The 24,032-nt window shown below is 50.1% G+C and overlaps 1 protein-coding gene and 1 non-coding gene across 6 annotated transcripts in view; both read right to left on the reverse strand.

Annotated features, from left to right (window-relative positions):
* The window catches only part of POLR3E (RNA polymerase III subunit E), a 36,859-nt gene extending 18,369 nt beyond the window's left edge, over nt 1-18,490 (reverse strand). Inside the window, exons 1-9 of one of the 5 annotated variants that reach the window (XR_008494769.2) lie at nt 18,330-18,489; nt 12,822-12,895; nt 10,627-10,677; nt 7,643-7,720; nt 6,827-6,942; nt 6,357-6,439; nt 2,135-2,242; nt 1,733-1,782; nt 651-770 (exon numbers count right to left, since the gene is read on the reverse strand). Coding sequence is in view for 4 of the 5 variants with exons in the window: in XM_054455624.2 (XP_054311599.2) it covers nt 651-770; nt 1,733-1,782; nt 2,135-2,242; nt 6,357-6,439; nt 6,827-6,942; nt 7,643-7,720; nt 10,627-10,677; nt 12,822-12,857 (642 nt within the window). In the remaining variant the exon portion in view is untranslated. Of the gene's footprint in view, nt 1-650; nt 771-1,732; nt 1,783-2,134; nt 2,243-6,356; nt 6,440-6,826; nt 6,943-7,642; nt 7,721-10,338; nt 10,455-10,626; nt 10,678-12,821; nt 12,915-18,329 lie in introns of those variants that run through there. The other 4 variants (XM_054455624.2, XM_054455625.2, XM_054455626.2 and 1 more) reach the window with 4 other exon arrangements.
* Nucleotides 18,491-18,644: 154 nt separating this feature from the next.
* TRNAL-AAG (transfer RNA leucine (anticodon AAG)) lies at nt 18,645-18,726 on the reverse strand. Its single transcript has one exon. It is a non-coding gene; the product is annotated as a tRNA-Leu (tRNA).
* Between the last annotated feature and the right edge of the window lie 5,306 nt (nt 18,727-24,032).

Below are 24,032 nucleotides of genomic sequence, written 5' to 3' on the forward strand. Positions count from 1 at the left end.
ACTAAAAAAACAAAAACAAAAAAATTAGCAGCTGCCTGTAGTCCTAGCTACCTGGGAGGTTGAGGCAGAAGAATCACTTGAACCCGGGAGGCGGAGGTTGCAGTGAGCTGAGATCGAGCCACTGCACTCCAGCCTGAGTGACAGAATGAGACTGTCTCAATAAATAAATAAAAAATAAATAAATAAAAATAAAATTAATAAAGTCAGCGTACCAGATGAAAACCAAGTATAGTAAAAAAAATCCCCCGGGCAGGTGTGCTGGGAACTCTGGGATGGCAACACACGACCAACTCTCTAGGACAGAACCGGAGAACACATCTGGCCTGCGTTTAGGGCCTGGGCTGCAGCAAAAATATGTTATCAGGCACTAGCCCCACTGCAAGCCCAGCAAGATGCCCATGCCCAGGGGCCAAACCCCACCCAGGGAACCAAGGACTCGCATCTTTTTCTCTTGCTCTCCTGGGGCCCACGCTAAGTGGCTCGGCTGGAGTGAAGTGTAAACTGCCCACAGGACTCGATCCTCTATCTGTGGCTATGACTCATGAATTTGACTTAAGTTCAAGGTGAGACATGGAGGCCACACCATGACCCTTCCAGGCACTGGGGTGTTTCCCCCAGGACCCCACGAGGCCCCGCTCACCCTCACTCACCCTCAGGCCATAGTAATGCAGGTGGACCCAGGGCTCCTCTGCGTGCTTCTTCTGCAGGAACTCATAGGACTGCACACGGCGCTGGCGGGCCTGCTCTGACTCCGGCCGGGAGAACCGCACCTGCGGTGGGAAGGGGAAGAGGTCATACCCTCAGGCCTGTGACCCTTGCTGGGCTGCCGTCTCAGCCCCTGCCAGAAGACCAGAGACCTCCGTATAGGGGTCTTCCACTCTCCCTTCCTTTCCTAGCACAGGTCGTTTAAATTCCGTTCCAACCGTGTCCCTCCCAGAGCTGCCTGCACACGCCAGGGAACGGCTTATACTTGCTTGTGCCTGCCCAGCCCAGAGGCTTGAGGGGGATTACGAGTCCCAGGAACCAGAGCCAGCAGAGTCCTTAAAGCGGACAGACCCAGGACGCCTTTTCTAAGTTCCCCAGAGTGGAAGGGAGTTTCTAAGGTCCTAATAAGCTACGGAGAGAACAGGATGAGCTCCGTGCGCCACCTCCATGTCCGTTATGCCCGTGTTCCCCAGTCCTCAAGGACATCCAAACACTCACCACTCTCTAGCCATACTTGTGTATCATCATTCTATGTGTAGCATTTTTCTTTCGGTACTACTCATTTTAATCTAAATATGCTTAAATAGGGAAAACTTTACAAACCATAAATGGAAGGTTAAGATTCTTTGAAAAATCTTTAAAATTCAGGAATAACTATTAAAACGAAAACTATTCATCCATGCCCCATAAAGAGGATAGAATCACAGTTAATTGACTTTGGTTCTGTTAAGATACGGGTTTCATCGCAGAGCTGGTCTGCGGGTCCTCAGGGCTCCTGGCCCCAGCTTCCTGCTCCCAGGTGACTCTAGCCAAGCCCCAGGCACACATCTCCTGGATCCAGCCAGGGCTTCCGTCTTGTGTATAGCTGGAACAACTCAGGTTGTTCCCTCCAGGTAGCCCAGCAAGAAGGCTCAAAAGCATGGACCCTGTTTGCTCCACCTGCTTTCTGCGAAGACCTGCTACCCCCTGGTCTCCGGTCCTGCTGCCGCCCAGGCAGCACCCTCCTCCACCAGGGGCCAGGGCTCACCGTGATCTGCTTAACATCGTCTTCTGCCTCATCCTGTGAAGAGTCCCCTGCTGCAAGAGAGACAAGCCACTGACTGCAGTCCTGGGGAGCCTCCACCTCCCTTCTCTCAACCCCACCCGCCAGGGAAGCCTCAGGCTGGGGTGCTGGGAGTTCTCCTCACAGAGGGAGCTGCCTAAGCCGGTGGTTCTCAATCCGGGACAGTTTTGCCCCTTTACCCCGGGGATACTGGGCAATGTGACCTTTTTGACTGTCACGACTGTGGGGTGGGTGCTTCTGGCATCTAGTAGGTAGAGGCCAGGGATCCTGCTAAACATCCTATCATTCCATCCCTCTTCCCAGGACCAAGCCATCCCCCCCAGGATGATGGCAGGCAGGCAGCAGGGCTGGGGATCCCGGGCTCACCCTCGTTGGCCGCCTCCCTCTCCCGGTGCTTGGCGTCAGCCTTATCCAGGTAGGAGAAGCTGGGCCGCAGCTGCAGGATGCCATGTAAAGGTGTCAGGTGGAGCTCACCTGGCGGAGGAAGAAGGGCTTGGACTCCACTCTAGAAACCCACCAAGTTTGGCTCAAGGGAGTCACCAAGTCCCCCGAAGGCCTAGGTCCACCATCAAACCGCCTCCCATTCCCGCTGCAGCACCCAATCCTAGAGTCTTGGGACCACCAGGCCAGGGACCATCCCCAACTCCACCTGGCCCTGCTGGACACAGCAAGCACACAGCCCACACTAAGACAGGAACCTGGACTCTTCTGTTCGAAGCCACTTCCTTCAGTCCCACCTCCCAGCCTGGTTCCACGCCCCTCTCCCCAGCTGCTTGCTTTGCCACACTAGGCAGCTAATCCTCATCAAATCCACCCTGCTGTTTACCCTCCAGGCCTCAGCCAGATCACCCTTACTGTCCCACCCCACACACCTGGATTTCCTCTCCTTTTTATCCTCCACCTCTTCCTGCCAAAATCCCACCCGTTCCACTAGGAAGTCCACTAGTGCCACTGTGGCTGGAGAAGAGGCCCTGCTAGAACTGGGTGGAGTGTCCACATGGCCTCTGATAAAGATGATGACTTTCCCTCCTGCTGCAAGGGATGTGGCTTTCAAGAATTACATGCTTGAGACATGGGTTCTAAACAGAACGCGTGAGTTATATGACACTACTTTTGATCCTATCCCGTTTTGTTTCCTAAGTATTCAGATTAGTTTCGTTCGTTGCTTTTGAGACTAAATACTTAAGCACCTTGTACTTTTTTTTTTTTTTTTTTGAGGCGGGGTGTCGCTCTGTCACCCAGGCCAGAGTGCAGTGCCATGATCTCGGCTCAGTGCAACCTCCACCTCCCCGGTTCAAGTGATTCCCCTGCCTCAGCCTCCCAAGTAGCTGGGACTACAGGTGTGTGCCACCAAGCCCGGCTAAATTTTTTTGTATTTTAGTAGAGATGGTGTTTCACCATGTTGGCCAGGATAGTCTCGATCTCCTAACCTCGTGATCTGCCCGTCTTGGCCTCCCAAAGTCCTGGGATTACAGGTGTGAGTCACTGCGCCCGGCCATGCCTTGTACTTTTTACCAGCTTTGGGACAAGACTCACATACCATACAGTCCACTCATTTAAAGCATACTAATCAATGTATTTTTTTTTTTGAGATGGAGTCTCACTTTGTTGCCTAGGATGTTCAGTGGTGCGATCTCGGCTTACTGCAACCTCCACCTCCTGAGTTCAAGCGATTCTCCACCTCCTGAGTTCAAGCGATTCTCCTGCCTCAGCCTCCTGCGTAACTGGGATTACAGGCACTCACCACCACGCCTGGATAATTTTTTTGTATTTTTAGTAGAGATGAGATTTTACCATGTTGGCCAGGCTGGTCTCGAACTCCTGACCTCAGGTGATCTGCCCACTTCGGCCTCCAAAAGTGCTGGGATTACAGGCATGAGCCACCACTCCCAGCCATAATTCAATGTGTTTTAACATATTCACAAAGCTGTGCAGCCAGCACAACCAATTTTAGAACATTCTCATCACCACAAAAAGAACCAGGCAATCCCCACTCCACTCTCCCACTAGTCCCTGGTAGCCACTAATCTACTTTCTGCCTCTGTGGATTTGCCTATTCTGGACATTTCACATACAGCCACACATCACTTAATGATGGGGATACGTTCTGAGAAATTCATCGTTAGGTGATTTCATCGTTGGGCAAACATCACAGAGTGCTCTCATAGAAACCAAGACAGCAGAGCCTACTACACGCCTCGGCTCTATGGTATGGCCTATTGCTCCCAGGCTACACGCTGTACAGCATGTTACTCCCCTGAATACTGTAGACAGTTGTAACAGAATGGTATTTGTGTATCTAAATATACCTAGGCTGGGTGCAGTGGCTCATATCTGTAATCCCAGAACTTTGGGAGGCAGAGGCAAGAGGATCGCTTGAGCCCGGGAGTTTGAGACCAGCCTGGGCAACATAGCAAGACCCCATTTCAACAAAAATTTTTTAAAAAAATTAGCCAGATGTGGTGGCATGCCCTGTAGTCCTAGCTACTCAGGAGACTGAGGGAAGGCGATTGCTTGAGCTCAGCAGATAGAGGCTGCAGTGAGCTATGATCACCACTGTACTCCAGCCTGGGTAACAGAGTGAGACCCGGTCTCAAAAAAAAAAAAAAAAAAACCCCAAAACAAACAACAACAAAAAAACCCTTAACAAAAAAGGTACAGCAGAAGTACAGTATAAAAGACTAAAAACAGCTTATAGGACTGAAGCTGCTCTGGATGACAGGGAGTGGTGAGTGAACGTGAAGGCCTATGACATTACTACATGCTACTGTAGACTTCATACACACTGCACACTTAGGCTACACTTAATTTATAAAAAAAAAAAAAAAAAAATAGGCTGGGCGCAGTAATTCATGCCTATAATCCCAGCACTTTGGGAGGCCAAGGCCGGTGGATCACCTGAGGTCAGGAGTTCGAGACTAGCCTGGCCAACATGGCAAAAACCCTGTCTCTACTAAAAATACAAAAATTAGCTGGGCGTGGTGGTGTGCACCTGTAGTCCCAGCTACTCGGGAGTCTGAGACAGGAGAATTGCTTGAAACCGGGAGGCAGAGGTTTCAGTGAGCCAACATTGAACCACTGCACTCCAACCTGGGCAACAGAGCAAGACTCCCTCTACAAAAATAAATAAATAAATAAATTTATGAAAAATATATCTTTATTGTATATGCTTTTTTTCAAGACAGAGTCTTGCTCTATTGCCCAGGCTGGAGTGCAGTGGCGGAATCTCAGCTTACTGCAACCTCTGCCTCCCAGGCTCAAGCAATCCTCCTACCTCAGCTTCCTCAGTAGCTGGGACTAAGGGATGTGCCACCATGCCCAGCTAATGTTTGTATTTTTTGTAGAGAAGGGATTTCACTATGTTGCCCAGGCTGGTCTGGAACTCCTGGGCCTGCCTCGGCCTCCCAAAGCGCTGGGATTATAGGTAGGAGGCAACACACTCAGCTATATGCTTTTTACCTTTTTTTTTTTTAAACTTTTTAAACTTTCTACTAAAAACTAAGACACAGGCCGGGCGTGGTGGCTCACACCTGTAATCCCAGCACTTTGGGAGGCCGAGGTGGGCGAGTCACCTGAGGTCAGGAGTTTGAGATCAGCCTGGCCAACGTGGCAGAATCCCATCTCTACTAAAAATACAAAAATTAGCCAGGTGTGGCGATGCATGCCTGTAATCCCAGCTACTCGGGAGGCTGAGGCAGGAGAATCACTTGAACCCAGGAGGCGGAGGTTGCAGTGAGCTGAGACCGTGCCACTGCACTCCAGCCTAGGCAACAGAGCGAGACTCTGTCTCAAAACAAAACACTCAAAACAAAACAAACAAACAAAAAACTAAGACACAAACATACAAGTTCACCTAGGCCTACACAGGGTCAGGCTCATTAAGACATCACTAGGTAAGCCAATTCTTCAGCTCCATTATAATCTTACGGGACCACCATTGAGTATGTGGTCGGTCGCTGACTGAGACGTAATCACACAGCGCGTAGCTGTGAGTGAAGAAGCATATGGCTTCTTTCACTTAGCACAATGTTCTCAAGGCTCATCTGCGTGGTAGCATCAGTGCTTCATTCTTTTCCGTGGTCAAATAACATCCCATTGCGTGAATGGACCACATTCTGTTTCTCCATGAATCCAGCGGATGGGCATCTGGGTTGTTTCCACTTTTTGGCTATCATGAAGATGCTACTATGAACAACTGTGTATGGTTTTGTGTGGACACATGTTTTCATTTCTTTTGGATAGATGCTGCCTAGGAATGGAATTGCTCTGTCATAAGCTTCATATTTAAAGACAAAATTCTGTCCCCAGACTTATGTTAGCTACTTGTATGTATCTGTGTCCCGGGAGGACAAATGAACCTGGAGACCCATCCCATCTGGTCAGGCAGTGTCCAGCCAGCAGTCCACAAAGGTGGCCACTTTCAGTCCCCTGACAATGTGTCATTTCTGTTATTTCCACATCTGCCCGTCCCCGACAGGTGTCTAGCTTTCAGGGCAGGTGGGAGATGGACACCAGGCTGGGGAGGTTCTCTCCCTGCCCAGCCCCCCCAGTGCCATGTCCCCACCATGGGATGCCCAGCCCCGGGTACCTTGCCTGTAGAGTGCAGCGGCATAACGGGATGTGTTACTGGTGGTCTGGGAAGAGCAGAAGGTCTGCTTGTCCATCAGCTTCCTGGAGCACAGGGAGAAGCAACATCACAGGGGAAGGCAGCTCCGAGCCAGGACCTGTGGCCACAGCGCACTCCACCCCCTAGACACTTTCTGAATTGCCACAGCCAGGGACCAAGGCCGCAGGGCAGCCTACGCGGGTCTCAGGAGGGCAGCCTGGGGATGAGAAAACCCATGGCCTTGTTTGTAGACCAAGAGACAAGGAGTGGGTAGGAGCTCTGGGACCAGCTAGTTCAGGAGGGCAGGGTCTGAGACAGGCCCAGCCCTCCAAAGGCTGGGACACTGGTGGGGGGCCCAGTGATGGGGCAAAGGGGGTCAATGTCTTTAAGGTCTTTCGGAGGCTCCTGTGTGAACGCAGGGAAACCGGACAGGCTTGGGGCCTGGAACTCACGAGGAATACGTGCTGGTCTCGTCGGCGCAGGCCCCGTCCACGTTCAGCGCGATCTGCTCCCCTTTGCTGCGGCAATAGTTGGGATTCAGGGTGTCGATGGCCATCTCAAGCTCTACCTGGAGGTACCAAGCACCCCCACCAGCTATGAGGACCCCAAGACATGGTTCCCCAAGGGACATCCCAGCCCCGCCATGGCCACCTCCTAACCAGGTCCCTGCCCAGAAGCGGGACTGACACATGTCCCCAAGGGCCCCTGGACTTCAGTCCACACCAAGGGCCAGAAACCCAAATTCCAACAAAAATGTCAGAAGGAAGTGGAGAGTCCTGTAATCTTGTTTGTCCTCTACTTCACTCCCAAAGACCTAAATTAGGTGCCAACACTTAAAAATCAAAAGATTTCTCATAAAAATCCTTATTTCCCACTTCTCTTGAAAAGCCAGCGGAACCAGCAATACTGGGACGGCACTTCCATGTGGCTGGAGGGGCTAGAGCTGCAGACCTTCCATGGACAGGCGCTAGATTCTCTTCCTATCAGACCTACTCCATGCTCACCCGCCCGCCCCCGTCTTATCCTGGGAACCTAAGCTCACATGTGGCCCCATTCTCTCATTCATCAGCCTCATGCGTCCCTGGCCTCTCTGGAGCTGCCCATCCCTGTCTTTCTGGACACTTCCCTTCCTCAGCTTTCAAGGGCCTGGGAGCTGCTGGTTCTCCTACTTCTCCAATGACTCCTTCTCTGAGCTTCTCACCTCCACTGGCTCCCACCCTCATCACCCTTTCTTCCCGCCCCCCACTGCCCTCAGGGGCCAGCCCCACCTTCTGCTGCTTGGGCTTGATCTTGGCTGAGAGGTGTGGAATGTCATCGTAGGTCATCGAGGCTGGACGCACAGGGTACTGGGGAGGGGAAGGGAGCCATTAAGTCCACTCTGCCCAGCCCTGCCCAGAGCTGGGCCCCGGCCAAGAATCAATAGCTATCTCCAAGCCCACCCCAAGCAGAGACCGGCCTTACCCTACCACAAGGGTACCAGCTGCCCAGCACCACCTGCAGACCTATTCTCATCAGCTCCCCACGGCCTCCTTCCAAAGGGCCACTGCAGGATGTCTCTGACTTCCGAGGGATGTGCCTACACACAGGAACCCAAACCGGCAAGCTGCTGCTCCAGGAACCCACAGAGCACGGCCATGGGAGGTGAGGATGGGGGTCCAGGGCCTAACTACTAGTGGACAGGCCATCCGGGGAGAGAAGGACGAACAAAAGGAGTCCACGAGGAAGCAAAGAGCGAAAGCAACACCGGCACGTGCTGCTCACTGCTGAGGCCAGACGATGGGCAGGTGGGAATTCGTGATTCCATTCGCTCTCCTTATCTGGTTGTGTGAGCTTCCTCACAAGATGCTGGAAATGAGAGCCAGGCAGCCATGGCCTGCTCTTATCTTTACGTGAATGGCTCACACTGCAATGCGCTCAACATGCAGGGGCTCCTGTCCACATCTGTCCTCACAGTACACTGTCCCTGTCTCTCTCAGGTGAAGGAGTCAAAGTCTGGACCCCTGCTCAAATGCTCTGCCTGGTCTGACAACAGCCTGTAGAATGAGCCTGGTAGAGGCATGGCAGTGTGGAAAATAGGCCTTTTCAGATCAGCTACATTCTAGCGCAAAGAGACGGTCATTTCCTAAAAGCTCACTCACACAGCAAAGCCCTGATTCCTCCCTGCTTCCTGGGCTGGGGCTGGGGGCAGTTCTGAGATCACCTGACTGGGGGTGGGAAGGATGAAGGGCGCAGGTTCTGGAATCACAGGCCTGGCTTCCAGTCCTCATCCTGCCCCTTGCTAACTGTGGACTTGGGCAGGCACCTCGCCTCCCTGAGGCTAAGCAGCCTCACCTCCCAAGGCCGCTGTGAGCATGGAGGAGGCAAACAGAGCCAATGGTGGCTCAGGGTTTGGAACTCTGGACACACGGGGGTCACTGGCACCTCCACCATCACTTTGCAGCCAGTCAAGGAAGCAGGGTAAGCAGACACACAGGACAGGCCCCATTCCCACGGCCCATAAGGGTGAACCCCAGGGAGTGGAGGCCAGGCCCTCCCAGCACAGGCTTACAACATCGCTGCTGTGGCGTGCCCCAGGCCTCCGTGCCCGTGAGGGCCTCCCTGTGCCTCGCGTTCTCATGTGCATCATGGGATACGAACACTGACTCTAACTGTGGGAATGTAACATGGGGCAGAGCAGCCCAGCAGTGCCTCAAAAAGCTAAACGCAGACCCAGCAATTCTGCTACCAGGCATATACCTAGAAGAAATGAGAATTCACGTTCACATAAAAACTTCTATGTGAATGTCCATAGTAGCATTATTTATAATAGCCAAAAAGTAGAAATAACCCAAATACCCATCAGCTGATGAATGGATAAACAAACTGTGGTCTCCCATAAAATGGAACATTATTCATCAGTAAAAGATCAAATATTGGCTGGGAGCGGTGGCTCACACTGTAATCCCAGCACTACGGGAGGCCGAGGCGGGCGGATCACAACGTCAGGAGTTCGAGACCAGGCTGGCCAACATAGTGAAACCCCATCTCTACTAAAAATACAAAAATTAGCTGGGCTTGTGGCGCATGCCTGTAGTCGCAGCTACTCAGGAGGCTGAGGCAGAATCGCTTGAGCCTGGGAGGCGGAGGTTGTGGTGAGCTGCAATCAAGCCACTGCACTCTAGCCTGGGCAACAGAGCAAGACTCCATCTCAAAACAAAACAAAACAAAACAAAAAAAATCAAATATTGATGCAGGCTATAGCTACCATGTGGATGAGCCCTGAAAACATCGTGCAAAGTGAGAGCAGCCAATCACAGCAGGCCACATATTGCATGATTCCAGCTATGTGAAAAGTCCAGAATAGGCAAAACCATAGACAGAAAATAAGGGGAATGGTTGCCTGGGGTTAGAGGTGGGAATGGGGGGCACAGACTGATCACTAATAGGCATGGGGTTCCTTTAAAGGGGGACAAAACTGTCCCAAAATAGACTGTGGCGCTGGTTGCACAGCCCCATGAATAGACTAAAATCCATTGCATTACACACTGAAATGGGGAAATTGTGTAAATTCTATCTCAATATATCGGTTATAAAACGTAATAATCACCACCACAGGGTTATCGTGGGGTTAAAGAGGTAACTTAGGTAAATGCTTTAAACAGTCTGCATACGGTCAATGCTCAATACGTGTTGGCCACTATGACAAGCTGCTGGCCCAGCGGCAAGGGGAGGGGGCAGAGGTAGCAACCCGGGGCCCTCACAGCTGGTAGGACTGAGGGCTCACAGACGCTGCCATGGAGCTGCCCTTGGAGCCTCCATGACAACAGCGGCCATCATCACTGGCACTAACTCTGTGCCAGGCGGCATCCTAAACACTTCACTGTGGACTCAGCCCGTCCTCCCGGGGACCCTACGAGGCAGGCATTATTACCATCACCACTTTGCAAGTGAGGAAAGTGAGACACAGAAGGATTAAGAAACTTGCCCACGGTCTCGCAGCTACGGTGTGATGGAGTTGGATCTCAATCCGGTCTGACCCCAGAGCCCCAGCTTTAACTGCTGCACACTTCTGCCTCTCCTGTGTTCCTTCAGTTTTCCCATCTTTGAAATGAGACCAATATTAACCCACCCACGAAAGGAAAGAGACCCCATGACACTCTCCACACCGAGAACCCTAGCTGAGGTTTCCCATCATTTCCTGCCCGTGTTCCTGAGTCCACACCACCCATCCACACCTGCTTCTCCCCTCTTTACCTTCAAGTCCCATAATTACCTGAAACAGATACAGCTTTTCCGCCAGACTCTTGGCCAAGTACACATCAATCTGGGAAGAAGGGAAGATGACTTAACCGGGAGACTGGACACAGTGCTGACGTCCCCGGGCTGTGCCAGCGCTTCCAGCTTCAGTTAGGGGTAGTGGCTCAGGGAAGCAGTTTGGGGAAGGAGGAAATAGCTCAGCTCATGCTAAAAGCAAGGGGATCCAAGGCTGCACACTGTATATATTCAGGAATCCCTCCTGAAAGCTCCCAGGGGAACCAGGGCAAGAGTTCACCTGGTACCCTCACCCAAGTTTACAATCCCCCAGTAAGCACACATCTTCCCTGGGGCTGCACTGATCGGGAAACGTCCTAGAGCCTGGGCAAATGCTCTTCTGAGAGGCAGGCAGGCGAGGGCTCACCTATGCCTGTGCCTCCTGGCTGGGCCCTCCACCTGCCCCTCCTGGACCGACCTGTCACCCCGTCTTAGGGGGTCTGCAAGGCCCTTCGTGACTGATGGCTCCACTTCCTTTCTTCCCAACACTAACCACCCCCACCCCACCATGCAGCAGTTTACCTTCCTGCTTCCTAACTCCTCCTATAAACCACATTCTCTCCTGCCCCTGGGCCTTTGCACATGCTTTTCCCTGTACCTACAGAGCCCTTCACACATGCCTCCCCTGAGCCTTGATTGCTCACTCCTCCAAGGACTTGGCTGAGGCACAACTTGGGCAGGAAGCATTCCAGGCCCTCTGGCTGCAGAGGGTGCTGCCTCTGTCCTCAGAGTCCCTTGGACTTTCTATCCCATCACCAACCCCCTATTGTAACTCCTGCTACTGCAGTGTAGATGCAGCTTAAATGCATCTAAATAACTCAAATCTAATAACTTAGCAACATCCCCCAAGCAAGGAAAAACCACCTCTATTCATCTCTGAGGACCTTCTCCTTGCCCCTGCCCTTCCCACTGGAGGTCAGGCTCCGCATATAAGGAGGCTGAAGGCAGATGCAGTTACTTTTTGCCTTTTGCCTTCCAAAGGTCTAAGTCTTGGGTAAAAGGATTCTGAAAGGTGAGTTTGACTATAAACAGCTTTCTCTAAGAAGGGAAACCTGGGCCGGGCATGGTGGCTCATGCCTGTAATCCCTGCACTTTGGGAGGCAAAGGTGGGTGATCACTTGAGGTCAGGAGATCGAGACCAGCCTGGCTATCATGGTGAAATCCCGTCTCTACTAAAAATACAAAAATTAGCCAGGCATGGTGGCAGGCACCTGTGATCCCAGCTACTTGGGAGGCTGAGGCACGAGAATCATTTGAACCCAGAGGCAGAGGCTGTGGTGAGCCAAGATCACACTACTGCACTCCTGCCTGGGAGACAGAGTGAGACTCCGCCTCAAAAAAAAAAAAAAAAAAAAAAAATTAGTCAGGCATGGTGATTGGCACCTGTGATCCCAGCTACTCAGGAGGCTGAGGCAGGAGAATATCTTGAATCTGGGAGGCGAAGGTTGCAGTGAGCCGAGATGGTGCCACTGAACTCCAGCCTGGGCAACAGAGCAAGACTCTGTCTCCAAAAAAAAAAAAATAGGGAAATCTGCCTCCCACTGCCTGCACCCGGAGACTCCTGCCTCATCAGTCTTGCCCACAGCCCATTAGCTTCCCAGGGAAGGGAACCCTGCCCTGCTCACTGATGTGTCAGAGCCCCCAGCACACAGTGGTCCAGTGAACAGCTGCTGAATGACTGCATCTGCGTAAGCCTGGGAAGGAGGGACTGTTGAGCCCATTTATTCATTCATTCACCAAATAGTCGCCGGGTACCTGGGTGCCAGGCACCGTACTCGGCTTTGCGGCACAGCAGTGGACGGGTAAGAAAGCAATCAACTGATATCTAGGGGATGACAGGGGCTAGGCCAAGGATGAGTTACCGCCAAGGTAAGGGCAGAGAGAGGCATGGGAAGGTGCAGGAGGGGAGCTGGGTGTGGAAGGGCAGTCAGGGAAGGCCCCTCTCTGATGAGGTGATGCCAGATCAGAGACCTGAAGGAAGGGAGAGGTCAGCCACGCAGGGGTCTGGGGGACAGCAGAGGGGACCAGGCAGAGGGAACAGCAAGGATTAGGGGTCCCAGAACATCAGCAGGTCCCAGACTGGCCTGAGGATGCATGGAAAAGACCCAATTCCACTGCCTGCAGCCCCAGCAGCAGGGGGCAGAGAGCAGCAGTTACCTCCTGTACAACTGGGTCATCCTCTTCATTGGCCATACTAGAGGAGAGCCAGCCGCGCAGTCCTTCAGCTCGATCTGCAAAGGAGGGCAAGAGACTGGGACCGTCAGTCGTTCAACCAACATTTCCTTGTGCCTGTTCTGCAACAGGCCCTGCACTGGGTGGGGGAGCCCACAACCAACCAACCGACCTTCTTTCTACATCTACTGTGAAGTCAACAATGGATGACCAACCCTATACCCCATCAGCCAGAAGAAATAAAGAAAAAAAGAAACACTCAAGCAGTGGGTGCAAGCGGGTAGACCAAGCCAACACGTGTCGACTGCACCTGCGGGGAAAGGCAAATGACCAGCTTTAATGGTTTCTTCTCTGCTCACAGAGAATTCACTGCCAGACAGAAGGACAGAAGTTGGCTAGTCCCAGCCATGATTAAAACACTGGAGAACTGAGGGCCCTGGGGAAGCTTTAAAGAGGAGCCAGATGTCGAACAGGAAGACAGACAGTCCAAAGCTCTCTGATATTTGATTTTCAAGCTGACTTTAACTCAAATCGTGAGATGACTCTTCCGTGTTTTTGGTCTAAAAATGACCTCTTCACACACTGTTCTGTCCTGTATTCAACACAATGACCCTATGAGGTGTGGTGATTGTCACTGTTTTATAATGAACAGACTGGAACTCAGAGGTACTGTGTGTGTTTTTACCCAAAGTCACATAGCAAGCAGGATGATGAACTGGACTTCAAATCCAGGCTGTCTGACCTCAGGTGACAGGTACAGGTAGGGGAGTTGAGAGGCGGACAAGGCCTTTCTGCTGGGGAGGAGGCATGTGAGGTGCACCTGGAAGAAGAGAGGGCTTTGGGCAAGCCATGACAACAGAGGGGAGGAGAAATTCCAGGAAGAGGGAAGGCTGCAGGTCTCCACGGGGCGGGTTGAGTATTTCAGCTGGTCTGCCCCTTCACAAACCCAAAGAGAAGAGGGGTGGTCATAGGTAGGATGGTACTCAGGCACCCCCAGGCCTCAGCAATTCCCAAACCTCTGCTCTTGGGTGAGACTAGCATGATTTTTTTTTTTTTCTTGAGACGGAGTCTTGCTCTGTCACCCAGGCTGGAGTGCAGTGGTACGATCGGCTCACTGCAACCTCTGCCTCCCAGGTTCAAGTGATTCTTGCCTTAGCCTCCCAAGTAGCTGGGATTACAGGTGTGCACCACCAGGCCCGGTTAATTTTTGTATTTTTAGTAGAGATGGGGTCTTGCCATGTTGGCCAGGCTAGTCTTGAATTTCTGACCTCAGGTGATCTGCCCGCCTTGGTTTCCCAAAGTGCTGGGATTACAGGCATGAGCCACCGTGCCTGGCTGAGACCAGCATGATTTTTGTCTGATCCACTTAACATTTGAACTATCTAATATTTATTTATTTTTAAGACATGTCTCGCTCTGTCGCCCAGGCTGAAGTGCTTTGGTGTGATTTTGACTCACTGCAACCTCTGCTTACTAGGTTCAAGTGTTTCTCCTGCCTTAGCCTCCCAAGTAGCTGGGATAATTGGCGTGCACCATCCACCCAGCTAATTTTTGTATTTTCAGTAGAGACAGGGCTTTGCCATATTGGCCAGGCTGGTCTCGAACTCCTGGCCTCAAGTGATTCGCCTGCGTCGGCCTCCCAAAGTGCTGGGATTACAGGCGTGAGCCACCACACCTGCACAAAAGCCAAAGTCTTTATCATCTCATGTAAACCCTAAACAATCTCCTGCCCCTTGACCTGCCAGACCTCATCTCCCACAAGCCTCCTACTCTCCTCTCTGCTCCAAACCCACCTCTAGGGCTTTGTAGCTGCTCTACCCCCCTGATAACCTCACGGCCCCCCCTTCACCTCTTTCAGGTTTTTGCTCAAATGTCACCTTATGGCTAAGACCTTCCCTCTCCAAATCAAATTGCAAACTGCCTCCCCCACCCCTCAATTCCCTTCTCTGCTCTGGTTTTCTCCATAGCAGGTGTCTAACACCATGTGAGAGTTTACAGCTCTGCATCTGTGCCCATCTCTATTGCCACTAAGCTGTAAGCTATGTGAAGGCAGAAATTTTGGTCTATTCTGTCCCTTGTGGTACCCCAAGTGCCTAGCACACAGCAGGCACTCAATACATGTTTGTTGTCTAAATAAATGAACCATGGGAATGCTATTTAATAGGAAGCTACAGAAGGATTTCGGGCAGAGGAAGATATGGAGGGGGTAGAAAGAGAAACTTCAGGGAAACAGCTATCGTAACAGTCCCAGAGATAGAGGATGGAATGAAAATCAGAAGTCGCATCTGGACAGTTTCAGTGCATCTCAACTGTCTGCTGTGCAGACAGAGGGCAGTGTGGAGGGGAGAGCCCAAGGCCTCACCCCATCTGCACCGGCTGCCAAGTGCCACAGACATGTCAAGCTCCTGCCTTCTCTGCAGCTGAGCAGTGGACAACTGAGAGGCTGGGGCCTGCCAGGTGAGCAAGGGGACAGATCATAAGCACTAACAGGGTATGGCCTGGGAGGTTCCCAAGACGCAATTGTTCTTTCTCGGCTATTGCTATGCTGTTGGCCTCTGCCCTGCCAGGGATCAGGGAGGCTGAGGTGCCCTGTCAGCTAGAGAGCTGGAGCTCCTTCCTCTGGATAGTACATCTGGGTTGATACAAAGAGTGTCACCTCCCTTCATCCTCCAGGCCGAGGTGATCCAACTCAGTGGCTTTCAAAGTTTTCAGCCTAAGATCCACCACAGTAAGAAATCCATCCTATATAAATAACCCAGAACATACATACAGTTGCGTAACTGAAACAAGGTTTCACATAACCATAACTGTCCCTACTATGCGTCAGGCAGTGATGTTTTCTACTTCATTCAAAACAAAAAATGCTAGCTTCAATTCCCCTAAATTGATTTTACTTCCCACTAATAAATCTCAACCTGCAATGTGAAAAGCACTCATCCAAGCCTCCCTACGGCTCCTTATACCTACCTCCAAGTCTCCCAGCAACAGCGAGTCTTTGGAAAGAAGTAAATCAGGCTGGCATGGTGGCTCATGCCGGTAATCCCAACACTTTGGGAGGCTTAGGTGGAAGAACTGCTTGATACCAGGAGTTCAAGACCAGCCTGAGCAACACAGTGAGACCCCCTGGTCTCTCTTTAAAAAAAAAAAAAATTTTTTTAGCCTGGCGTGGCCTGCAGTCCCAACTACTTGGGAAGCTGAGGCAGCAGTATTGGTTGAACCCAGGAGTTTGAGGCTGCAGTGAGCTATGATCACACCACTGCACACCATCCTGGGTCACAGTGTGAGACTCCATCTCTACTGGGGGGGAAAAAAAAGCCAGGCACGGTGGCTCACACCTGTAATCCCAGCACTTTGGGAGGCCGAGGCAGGCGGATCACCTGAGGTCAGGAGTTCCAGAAAAGCGTGGCCAATAAGGTGAAACCCCATCTCTACTTAAAACACAAAAATTAGCCAGGCGTGGTGATGCACGCCTGTAATCCCAGCTACTTGGGAGGCTGAGACAGAAGAATCACTTGAACCCAGAAGGCAGAGGTTGCAGTGAGCCGAGATCTTGCCACTGCACTCTAGCCTGGGCGACAGAACAAGACTCCATCTCAAAAAAAAAAAAGTAAAAGTAAATCATATTATTTCCCTGCCTAAAACCTGTCAACTGTCACTGTCACATAAAATAAAACCCAAACTCCTTTCCATGAGCCGCCTAAGGCCCTACATGATCTTATCTCTGTCTTCCCCTCACCATCCAGGCTGGTAGCCACTTGCTGGGCCTCCAACAAGCCAAGCCCCAGTCCACCCCAGGTCCTTTGCACATTATCTATTCTCCCACAGGGATTTCCAAGGTTGCTCCTTTTTATTAAATATCATCCACACCTGCAGGAGAGGATAGGTTCCCTGACCACCCTATTTTAAAAGCCTCCCCCAACCTCCTCCCAGGCCCTACCACATCTGTTTTCTTTCCTTGGTGGGTCTCATCTTAATCTGGAACTACCTGGTCTATTTGCTCAGGTGTTGTTTGTCTTCTGCAATAGAATGTAAGCTCCATGAAGCCTTCCCAGTGCTTCAGTTTCCTCAACTATGAAATGCAGATAATCATAGTTTACTTCATCAAAGCTGTTATGGGGAGCATTACTTTAAAAAAAAAAATCCACTGCTGGTTCTCTCAATACCTAGAACAGTGCCTGGCACGAAGCTGACATTCAATATAGTACAAGGAATACTTTATATTTAATCTTCTCATTAGCCCTATCAATAGAGATTTATCATCTTCAATTTAGAAATGAAGAGACTGTGGTTCAGAGATAAGTAACTCATCCAAGGTGGAATGAGGACAGAAACTTGGGTCTCGCTGATGTCAAAGATCCTTATTCTTATTCTTAACCACTATACTGCACAGCTCTCTGATAAAAGGCAGTATGGTTAAGTGGGTAAGAGCTTGGACTCCACAGCAAAACTGTACAAGTTCAAATCCCACCACAGCTGCTTGGCATCTGTGACCCACCTGCAGTGTCTAGGTTTGGTATTCCTCCCTATTTTCATCCCTAAAGTAGGGAAACCAAGTACCGACCTCCAGACCGCTGCGGGGAGAAGTAAGGGAGTAAGGACAGAACGCTAAAAAACGTAACCTCTGGAAAGGTTTGGTATTACTTGACAACATGTTTTCTGCCAACGTAAGCGGGTAATGACGCTAAGCCACAAGTCAAACGCTGCAAGCAGGAGCGTCACCCGGTTTCTACTGAGCCGTCACCACAACCCTGTGAGGTAGGAATTTCTATTATCCCCATTTCACAGATGAGGAAACTGTGGAGATCGCTAAGCTCTCTTCTTTCCGCCTCCAAGCCCAAGGAATTCTAAAGCTAACCCAAAGGAACGACCTTGTTTGTTTACTGACACCTCCTCGGACCGAATGGTCAGGGCCGTAGACGGAGCACAGAGTTGGCTCAGTAAACACTGAATGGTTGCCTGAATAAATGAATGAGGAACCCCGGGCCTCGCCGGGCAGAGGCTAATCCGGTTCAGCTGCGAAGTGGGGGCTCCGGCAGGCGCAGGTGCCCTCCCTGCCCATCGGGGCGGGCCGCCGATCCCGAGCCTCGCTGTCCAATGGGTTTCTGCTCCCTCGCGGGTGGTCAGGCCCCCTTCTCACGCCCACCACGCAGTCCCTGCCGCGAGCCGCCACCACACCCGACGCCGCGGACAGGTGTTTCTTCCATAGGAGGCCTCCCAGGCCCGGGTGGGGCAGGTCGGCTGGACCCTGAGTCACCGCCGCCAGCGTCGGCCGCGGCCTCCCCAACTCCCAGGTGTCAGGTCAAGGAAGTCGGAGTCCGGGGTCGGCCTGGAGCCGGCTGCCCCTCCTCCCCGCCCGAGTCCCGAGAGGCCTCCAGCCGCTAGGCACAGCGCGGCGCGGGCCTCCTTGGCCTACTCGGGAATCTAGCCCAGGCCCACGTCGTGAGTGCGGTCCGGCTCAAGCCCCAGCTCGGGCACTGCCAAGACGGGACTCACCTCTCCGCGGGGGCCGAGCGCGGACGGCGGCAACGGCCCAGTTACCCGCGGGCTGCAGAAGCGGCGGCGGCCCGGCTCTCCTCTCAGGCGGCGGCCATGTTGCTGGTGGAGAAACTCCGGCGGACACGTGGGGGGAGCGGGCCGGCCCCAGCGCTTCCTCTTACCCACAATGCCCCGCCCCGGCGCACGCGGCTCCGCCCCCTCAGCCGCGCCATTCATGCAGGCCGTGAGCCCCGCCCTGCAGCAGGGGGCGCTAATGGCACACGCAAAACTGAGCAGGGAGTGTATGCGGCGGGGACAAAAACGGAAAAACCCTGGCAGCGGTGGGATTCGAACCCACGCCCCCGAAGAGACTGGAGCCTTAATCCAGCGCCTTAGACCGCTCGGCCACGCTACCTGGCTGTGCCATGCTGTTGCCAGAAAGCTACTTAATGCTTTTGCATTTGCATTTAATCTGGACATTGCGAGGCGTTTTCGCTGAGGTTTTTTTTTTTTTGCTTAACGTGTGTTCAAGCTGATCCCGATAGAATTATTTTAAAAAGCCGTGTCTTGGAAAATAAACACTTGCTCCGGTCTTTAGACCCAGGTTTGTTCCGAATAGGTATTAGAGCAAAACGCATTTTTAGAAACTTTACTCTGAGTTGGATGGTTAACCTGGAGACCCCTGGTTAACCCACAGGTAATACATACGACCCGGATTGGGTGTCTCCGGGAGAAGAAATTGATCTGATCAGAAACACGCACCAGGGGATCTGACGGCCAAACCCGGGAGCTGGTCTGGGCAGTTGTCTCTGAAAAATTATGTTTAAATTTTTACTTACACAAATAACAGGTGAATTATTGCAAAATATTTAAACTTTGCAGATAAGGTACAAATGCTCTTTGACCTTGACTCGCATCCTAGGCCCCTCCGCCGACGTAACTAACCATCATTATCAGTTTAATATGTACTATGGTTTGAATGTGTCCCCCAAATTTCATGTGTTGGAAATTTAATCCCCAGTGTGGCAGTATTGTGTGGTGGGCCCTTTAAGAGGTGATTAGATCATGAGGATGGAGCCCTCATGAATGGATTAATCTATTCATGGATTCATGGATTAATGGGTTAATGGATTAATGGGTTATCTTGGGAGGGGGACTGATGGCTTTATAAGAAGAGGGAGAGAGACCTTAGCTAGCAAGGGAACAGCTCAGCACCCCCTCCATATGATGGCTTGTACTGCCTGGGGACTCTGCAGGGGTCCCCCACCAGCAAGAAGGCCCTCACCAGATGCACACTCTTGACCTTCGACTTCTCAGCCTCCATAACTGTAAGAAATAACTTCCTTTTCTTTACAAATTACCCAGATTCAGGTATTCTGTTATAAGCAACAGAAAATGGACTAAAACACTATATATCTTTCTAGATCTTTTGCTGTGAATTTATATGTTTATATCTATACGGATATATATAGATATATCCATAGAAGATAGCTTTGTTTTTATTGTGTATGGATTTTAACACAAATATTATCACATTATTCATATAGATCTGCAATTGGCTGTTATTTTTCACTAGACTGTATTTTAAAATACCTAGCCGTGTGGATATGCAGATATTAAAAACAAAAATGCACAAAAATTACAAAGAAAAAAATCATCATCCATAGTGCCACCACCTGGCATTAAATTAATGACTTAGTATTGTGGCATTTTTTTCCTTTTCTTTTTTCTTTTCTTTCTTTTTTTTTTGATGTGGAGTGTCGCTCTTGTTGTCCAGGCTGGAGTGCAGTGGTGCGATCTCCGCTCACTGCAACCTCCGCCTCCTGGGTTCAAGCGTCTCTACTAAAAATACAAAAATTAGCCTGGCGTGGTGGCGCATGCCTGTAATCCCAGCTACTCGGGAGTCTGAGGCAGGAGAATTGCTTGAACCTGGGAGGCGGAGGTTGCAGCGAGCCGAGATCCCACCACTGCACTCTAGCCTGGGCGACAGTGCGAAACTCCGTCTCAAAATAAATAAATAAATAAATAAAAATAAATAAATAAATAAAAATAGATCACACTATTACAAATAGAAATTATTAGACCATTGCAAATAGAAATAAGGCTCCCTCCCAAACATTCTCCCCTGTCAATAACTGTCATGAATTTGATGTGTATCTTTCCAATAATTTCTTACATTTTTACATATAAAATTTATGAATAATATATAAAATGGTTATCTGTATGTTTTTCATTTATACAAATGTTAGCACATTGTACTGATATCCTAAAACTTGCTTTTCTCATTTCAACAGTATTATTATTATTATTTTAAGAGAGTGTTGCTCTGTCACCCAGGCTAGAGTACAGTGGTGCAATCATAGCTTACTGTAGCCTAGACCTCCCGGGCTCAAGCCATCCTCCCACCTCAGCTTCCCAAGTAGCCAAGATTACAGGCATGAGCCACTGTGCCAGCCCCAACATTATGTTTTTGAGGTCTGTTATGATGCCTATAGAACTAATTCATTCATTCCATGCCATGAACAACTTTTAAGTTGTTACTAAATTTTTGTCATTACACACAATACCAGGAAGTATCCTTGCACATGGCTCCTTGTCTTATGTATGGACATTTCTGTAGGGTATACACTAGAAATGAAATTGCCGGACTATATTTATACTTTCCCTAGTATTATATAATAATAATAGTAATAATAGGCTGGTCTCGGTGGCTCACTCCTATAATCCTAACACTTTGGGAGACTGAGGTGGCAGGATGGCTTGATGCCAGGAGTTCAAGACCAGCCTAAGCAACATCGAGAAACCTTGTCTCTACCAAAAAACAAAAGAAAAGAAATTAGCCGGGCACGGTGGCATGTGCCTGTAGTCTCAGCTACTTGGGAGGCTGAGGTGGGAAGATCCTTTGAGCCAGGGAGGTCAAGTCTGCAGTGAGCCGAGATTCAGGCACTGCACTCCAGCCTGGGTGAGAGAGTGAGACCCTCTCTATATAGATATAGATATGCATATATTTTTCCATTTTGCCAAATTATATGACTGTTGATGACTTTTTTTTTCTATTTCTTCTCATGTTTTCTATTTCTTCCTGAGTCAACTTCGGCAAGTTGTCGTTTTCTGGGAAAACAAAGCCCCATTACTTGATTTTTCACATTTATTGGTGTAAGAAATCTCAAATCTCCCTCATATCTGAGGTTTTGTCCTCTATCGTTCTCTGTCATTTCTCTTTCCCTCTGTCATTTACATGGATTACTTTCTCCATTAGTTCTGTTCAACACAGGGAGTGGAGTCAATGCTTAAGGTGACTGAATGGGGGAATTAGGCAGGAACTCTACTAACGCTGGTGATGCTTTAGACACATCAAAAACTATATAAATCACACTTTTATAAGTAGAATTCTCATTTTGCATTGACCGGTATTAGACTTTTCAGGGCCATGATTCAAGTTTCTGGCTAATATCCAGTTGGTATACCCCCCTAACATTTGGGCATTTTATATCTTTCCTCTTCAATCCCTCCTTAGTCTGGCTTTTCCCTGCCTCCATCCACCACCTTTTTTTTTTTTTTTTTTAGAGAGACGGGGTCTTGCTCTGTTGCCCAGGCTGGAGTACGGTGGTATGATCACAGCTCACTGCAGTCTTGACATCCTGGGCTCAAGTGATCCTCCCATCTCAGCCTCCCAAGTAGCTGGGACTAGAGGCATGCGCCACCACACTGGGCTAACTTTTGTATTTTTTGTAGAGACAGGGTCTTGCTTTGCTGCTTAGGCTGGTCTCAAGCTATCCTCCCACCTCAGCCTCCCAAAGTGCTAGAATTACAGGAGTGAGCCATCACACCTGGCCATCCATTTACCTTTAACATATGTAATGGTATGCAAAGATTTTCTTGTGCTAGAAAATTTGTTGCTCTTCAAGACATGAAAAAAAAAAATACAGAAGCAGCCATGGATTGAAGATACAGGCTAGATGTTGTGGGGAGTTCAAAGCTGAATGAGGAATAACCCCTTTAAGTCAATAGGAGTGTTTGTCATGGTATTTTAGTACCAGGAAGGACTTTGTTTGTGAGTTGGGTACTGGATTTTCCAAAAGGAAATATCCTCACAGTCAAGGATAATTGCTGGCATCTTTGCCCAGTCTGATTTTTCTAGGAACTGCCTGGCCAGCCAGAGAGTGGGTCCCTGGCAGCCACCTTTGTGCTGCACGCCCCACCCCCACAGCCATGGCTAGTGGGTCCTACCGTTCTTCAGTGGACATAGGATTCAGGTTGGACCAATCAAATTCTGTCTTGAGAATGTGAACTGAGACTCAGTGAGTTACTGATTTGTGTTTTTTTGTTTGTTTTTTGTTTTGTTTTTTTGAGACAGAGTCTCGATCCATTGCCTAGGCTGGAGTGCACTGGCGTGATCTCGGCTCACTGCAACCTCTGCCTCCCAAGTTCAAGTAATTATCCTGCCTCAGCCTCCCAGTTAGTTGGGATTACAGATGCACGCCACCATGTCGGGCTAATTTTTTTGTATTTTTATTAGAGATGGGGCTTCACCATGTTGGCCAGGCTGGTTTGGAACTCCTGACCTCAAGTGATCTGCCCGCCTCAGCTTCCCAAAGTGTTAGGATTACAGGCGTGAGCCTCCGCGCCCGGCCTGATTTGTTAATTTGACCGTGTTGCATTGGAATTAGTCTCTGAGGCTGGCTAAAACTAGGAAGAAAGGGGGAGTTCGCATGGCTATATTCTGTGAGGTGAGTTGGAGAGGTAGACAAAAGCCAGTGTATAGGAAAAGAGGGAATGAGAGAGTGAGAAGAGCAGAGTCAGGGAAATCCTGATGGTTTTTTGGCTTCCAGCTCCAGACCCTTTCCAAGGCCCAGTGGATTGTCCACTGTTGGAGGCATCCCTTTATCACTGTAATAAATTCGCTTTCTCTGCTAAAGCCCAGTGCTACTTGGTAGCTGTCAACTGTAAACAATAACCCCCTCCCCCTTGCAAGGCAAAGGCTCAAATGAAGCTGTGTGTGTGTGCGTATAATTTTTTTTTTTTTTTCGAGACAAGTTCTTGCTCTGTTGCCCAGGCTGGAATGCAGTGGCACAATCATTGCTCACTGCAGCCTTGACCTCCTGTGCTAAAGTGATCCTCCCATCTTAGCTTCCTTAGTTGCTGGGACTGCAGGAGCATGACACCATGCCTGGCTACTTAAAAAAAATTTTTTTTTTCACAGAGACAGGGGTCTCGCTATGTTGCAAGGGCTGGTCTTAAACTCCTAAGGCTGAAATATTTCTGCTAGAACATTCTGGAGCAACTTGTCTCTTCCTACGAACACATACTGAGCAGGATGCTTAATTAACAGGAAGCCTGTAGGGAAACAGCTGATCCTGGAAGGCACAGCACCCTTTTGAGAGTTTCTTACAGTCCAGCAGCCCCTTACACAGTTTTCTCATGACAATCAGACATGAAATCAATGAGTAAGAGATGCAGAATGTTGCATCAGAACCCCTGGACGTACAAGGTCTCAGCAGCGGGATGCATGACAAGGGAGGGATGGGCTGAAACTCCGACTATTCTTTGTGTGCCTGTCCCTATATCATAAACACTAGGCTGTGGATAGTGGAAATGGGTGTGGGGTCTCAGTCCTGGATCCCCTCCATTCTTTCCTCTCTTGCTCCCATAAAAGGAAAATGCTCCCAAACCTGGCCTGAGACCATATCTTTCTGTAAGAACCTCCTTCTGGAAAGAAAC

This window comes from Pongo pygmaeus, chromosome 18 (assembly GCF_028885625.2).
Source record: "Pongo pygmaeus isolate AG05252 chromosome 18, NHGRI_mPonPyg2-v2.0_pri, whole genome shotgun sequence".
NCBI classification, from domain to species: domain Eukaryota; kingdom Metazoa; phylum Chordata; class Mammalia; order Primates; family Hominidae; genus Pongo; species Pongo pygmaeus.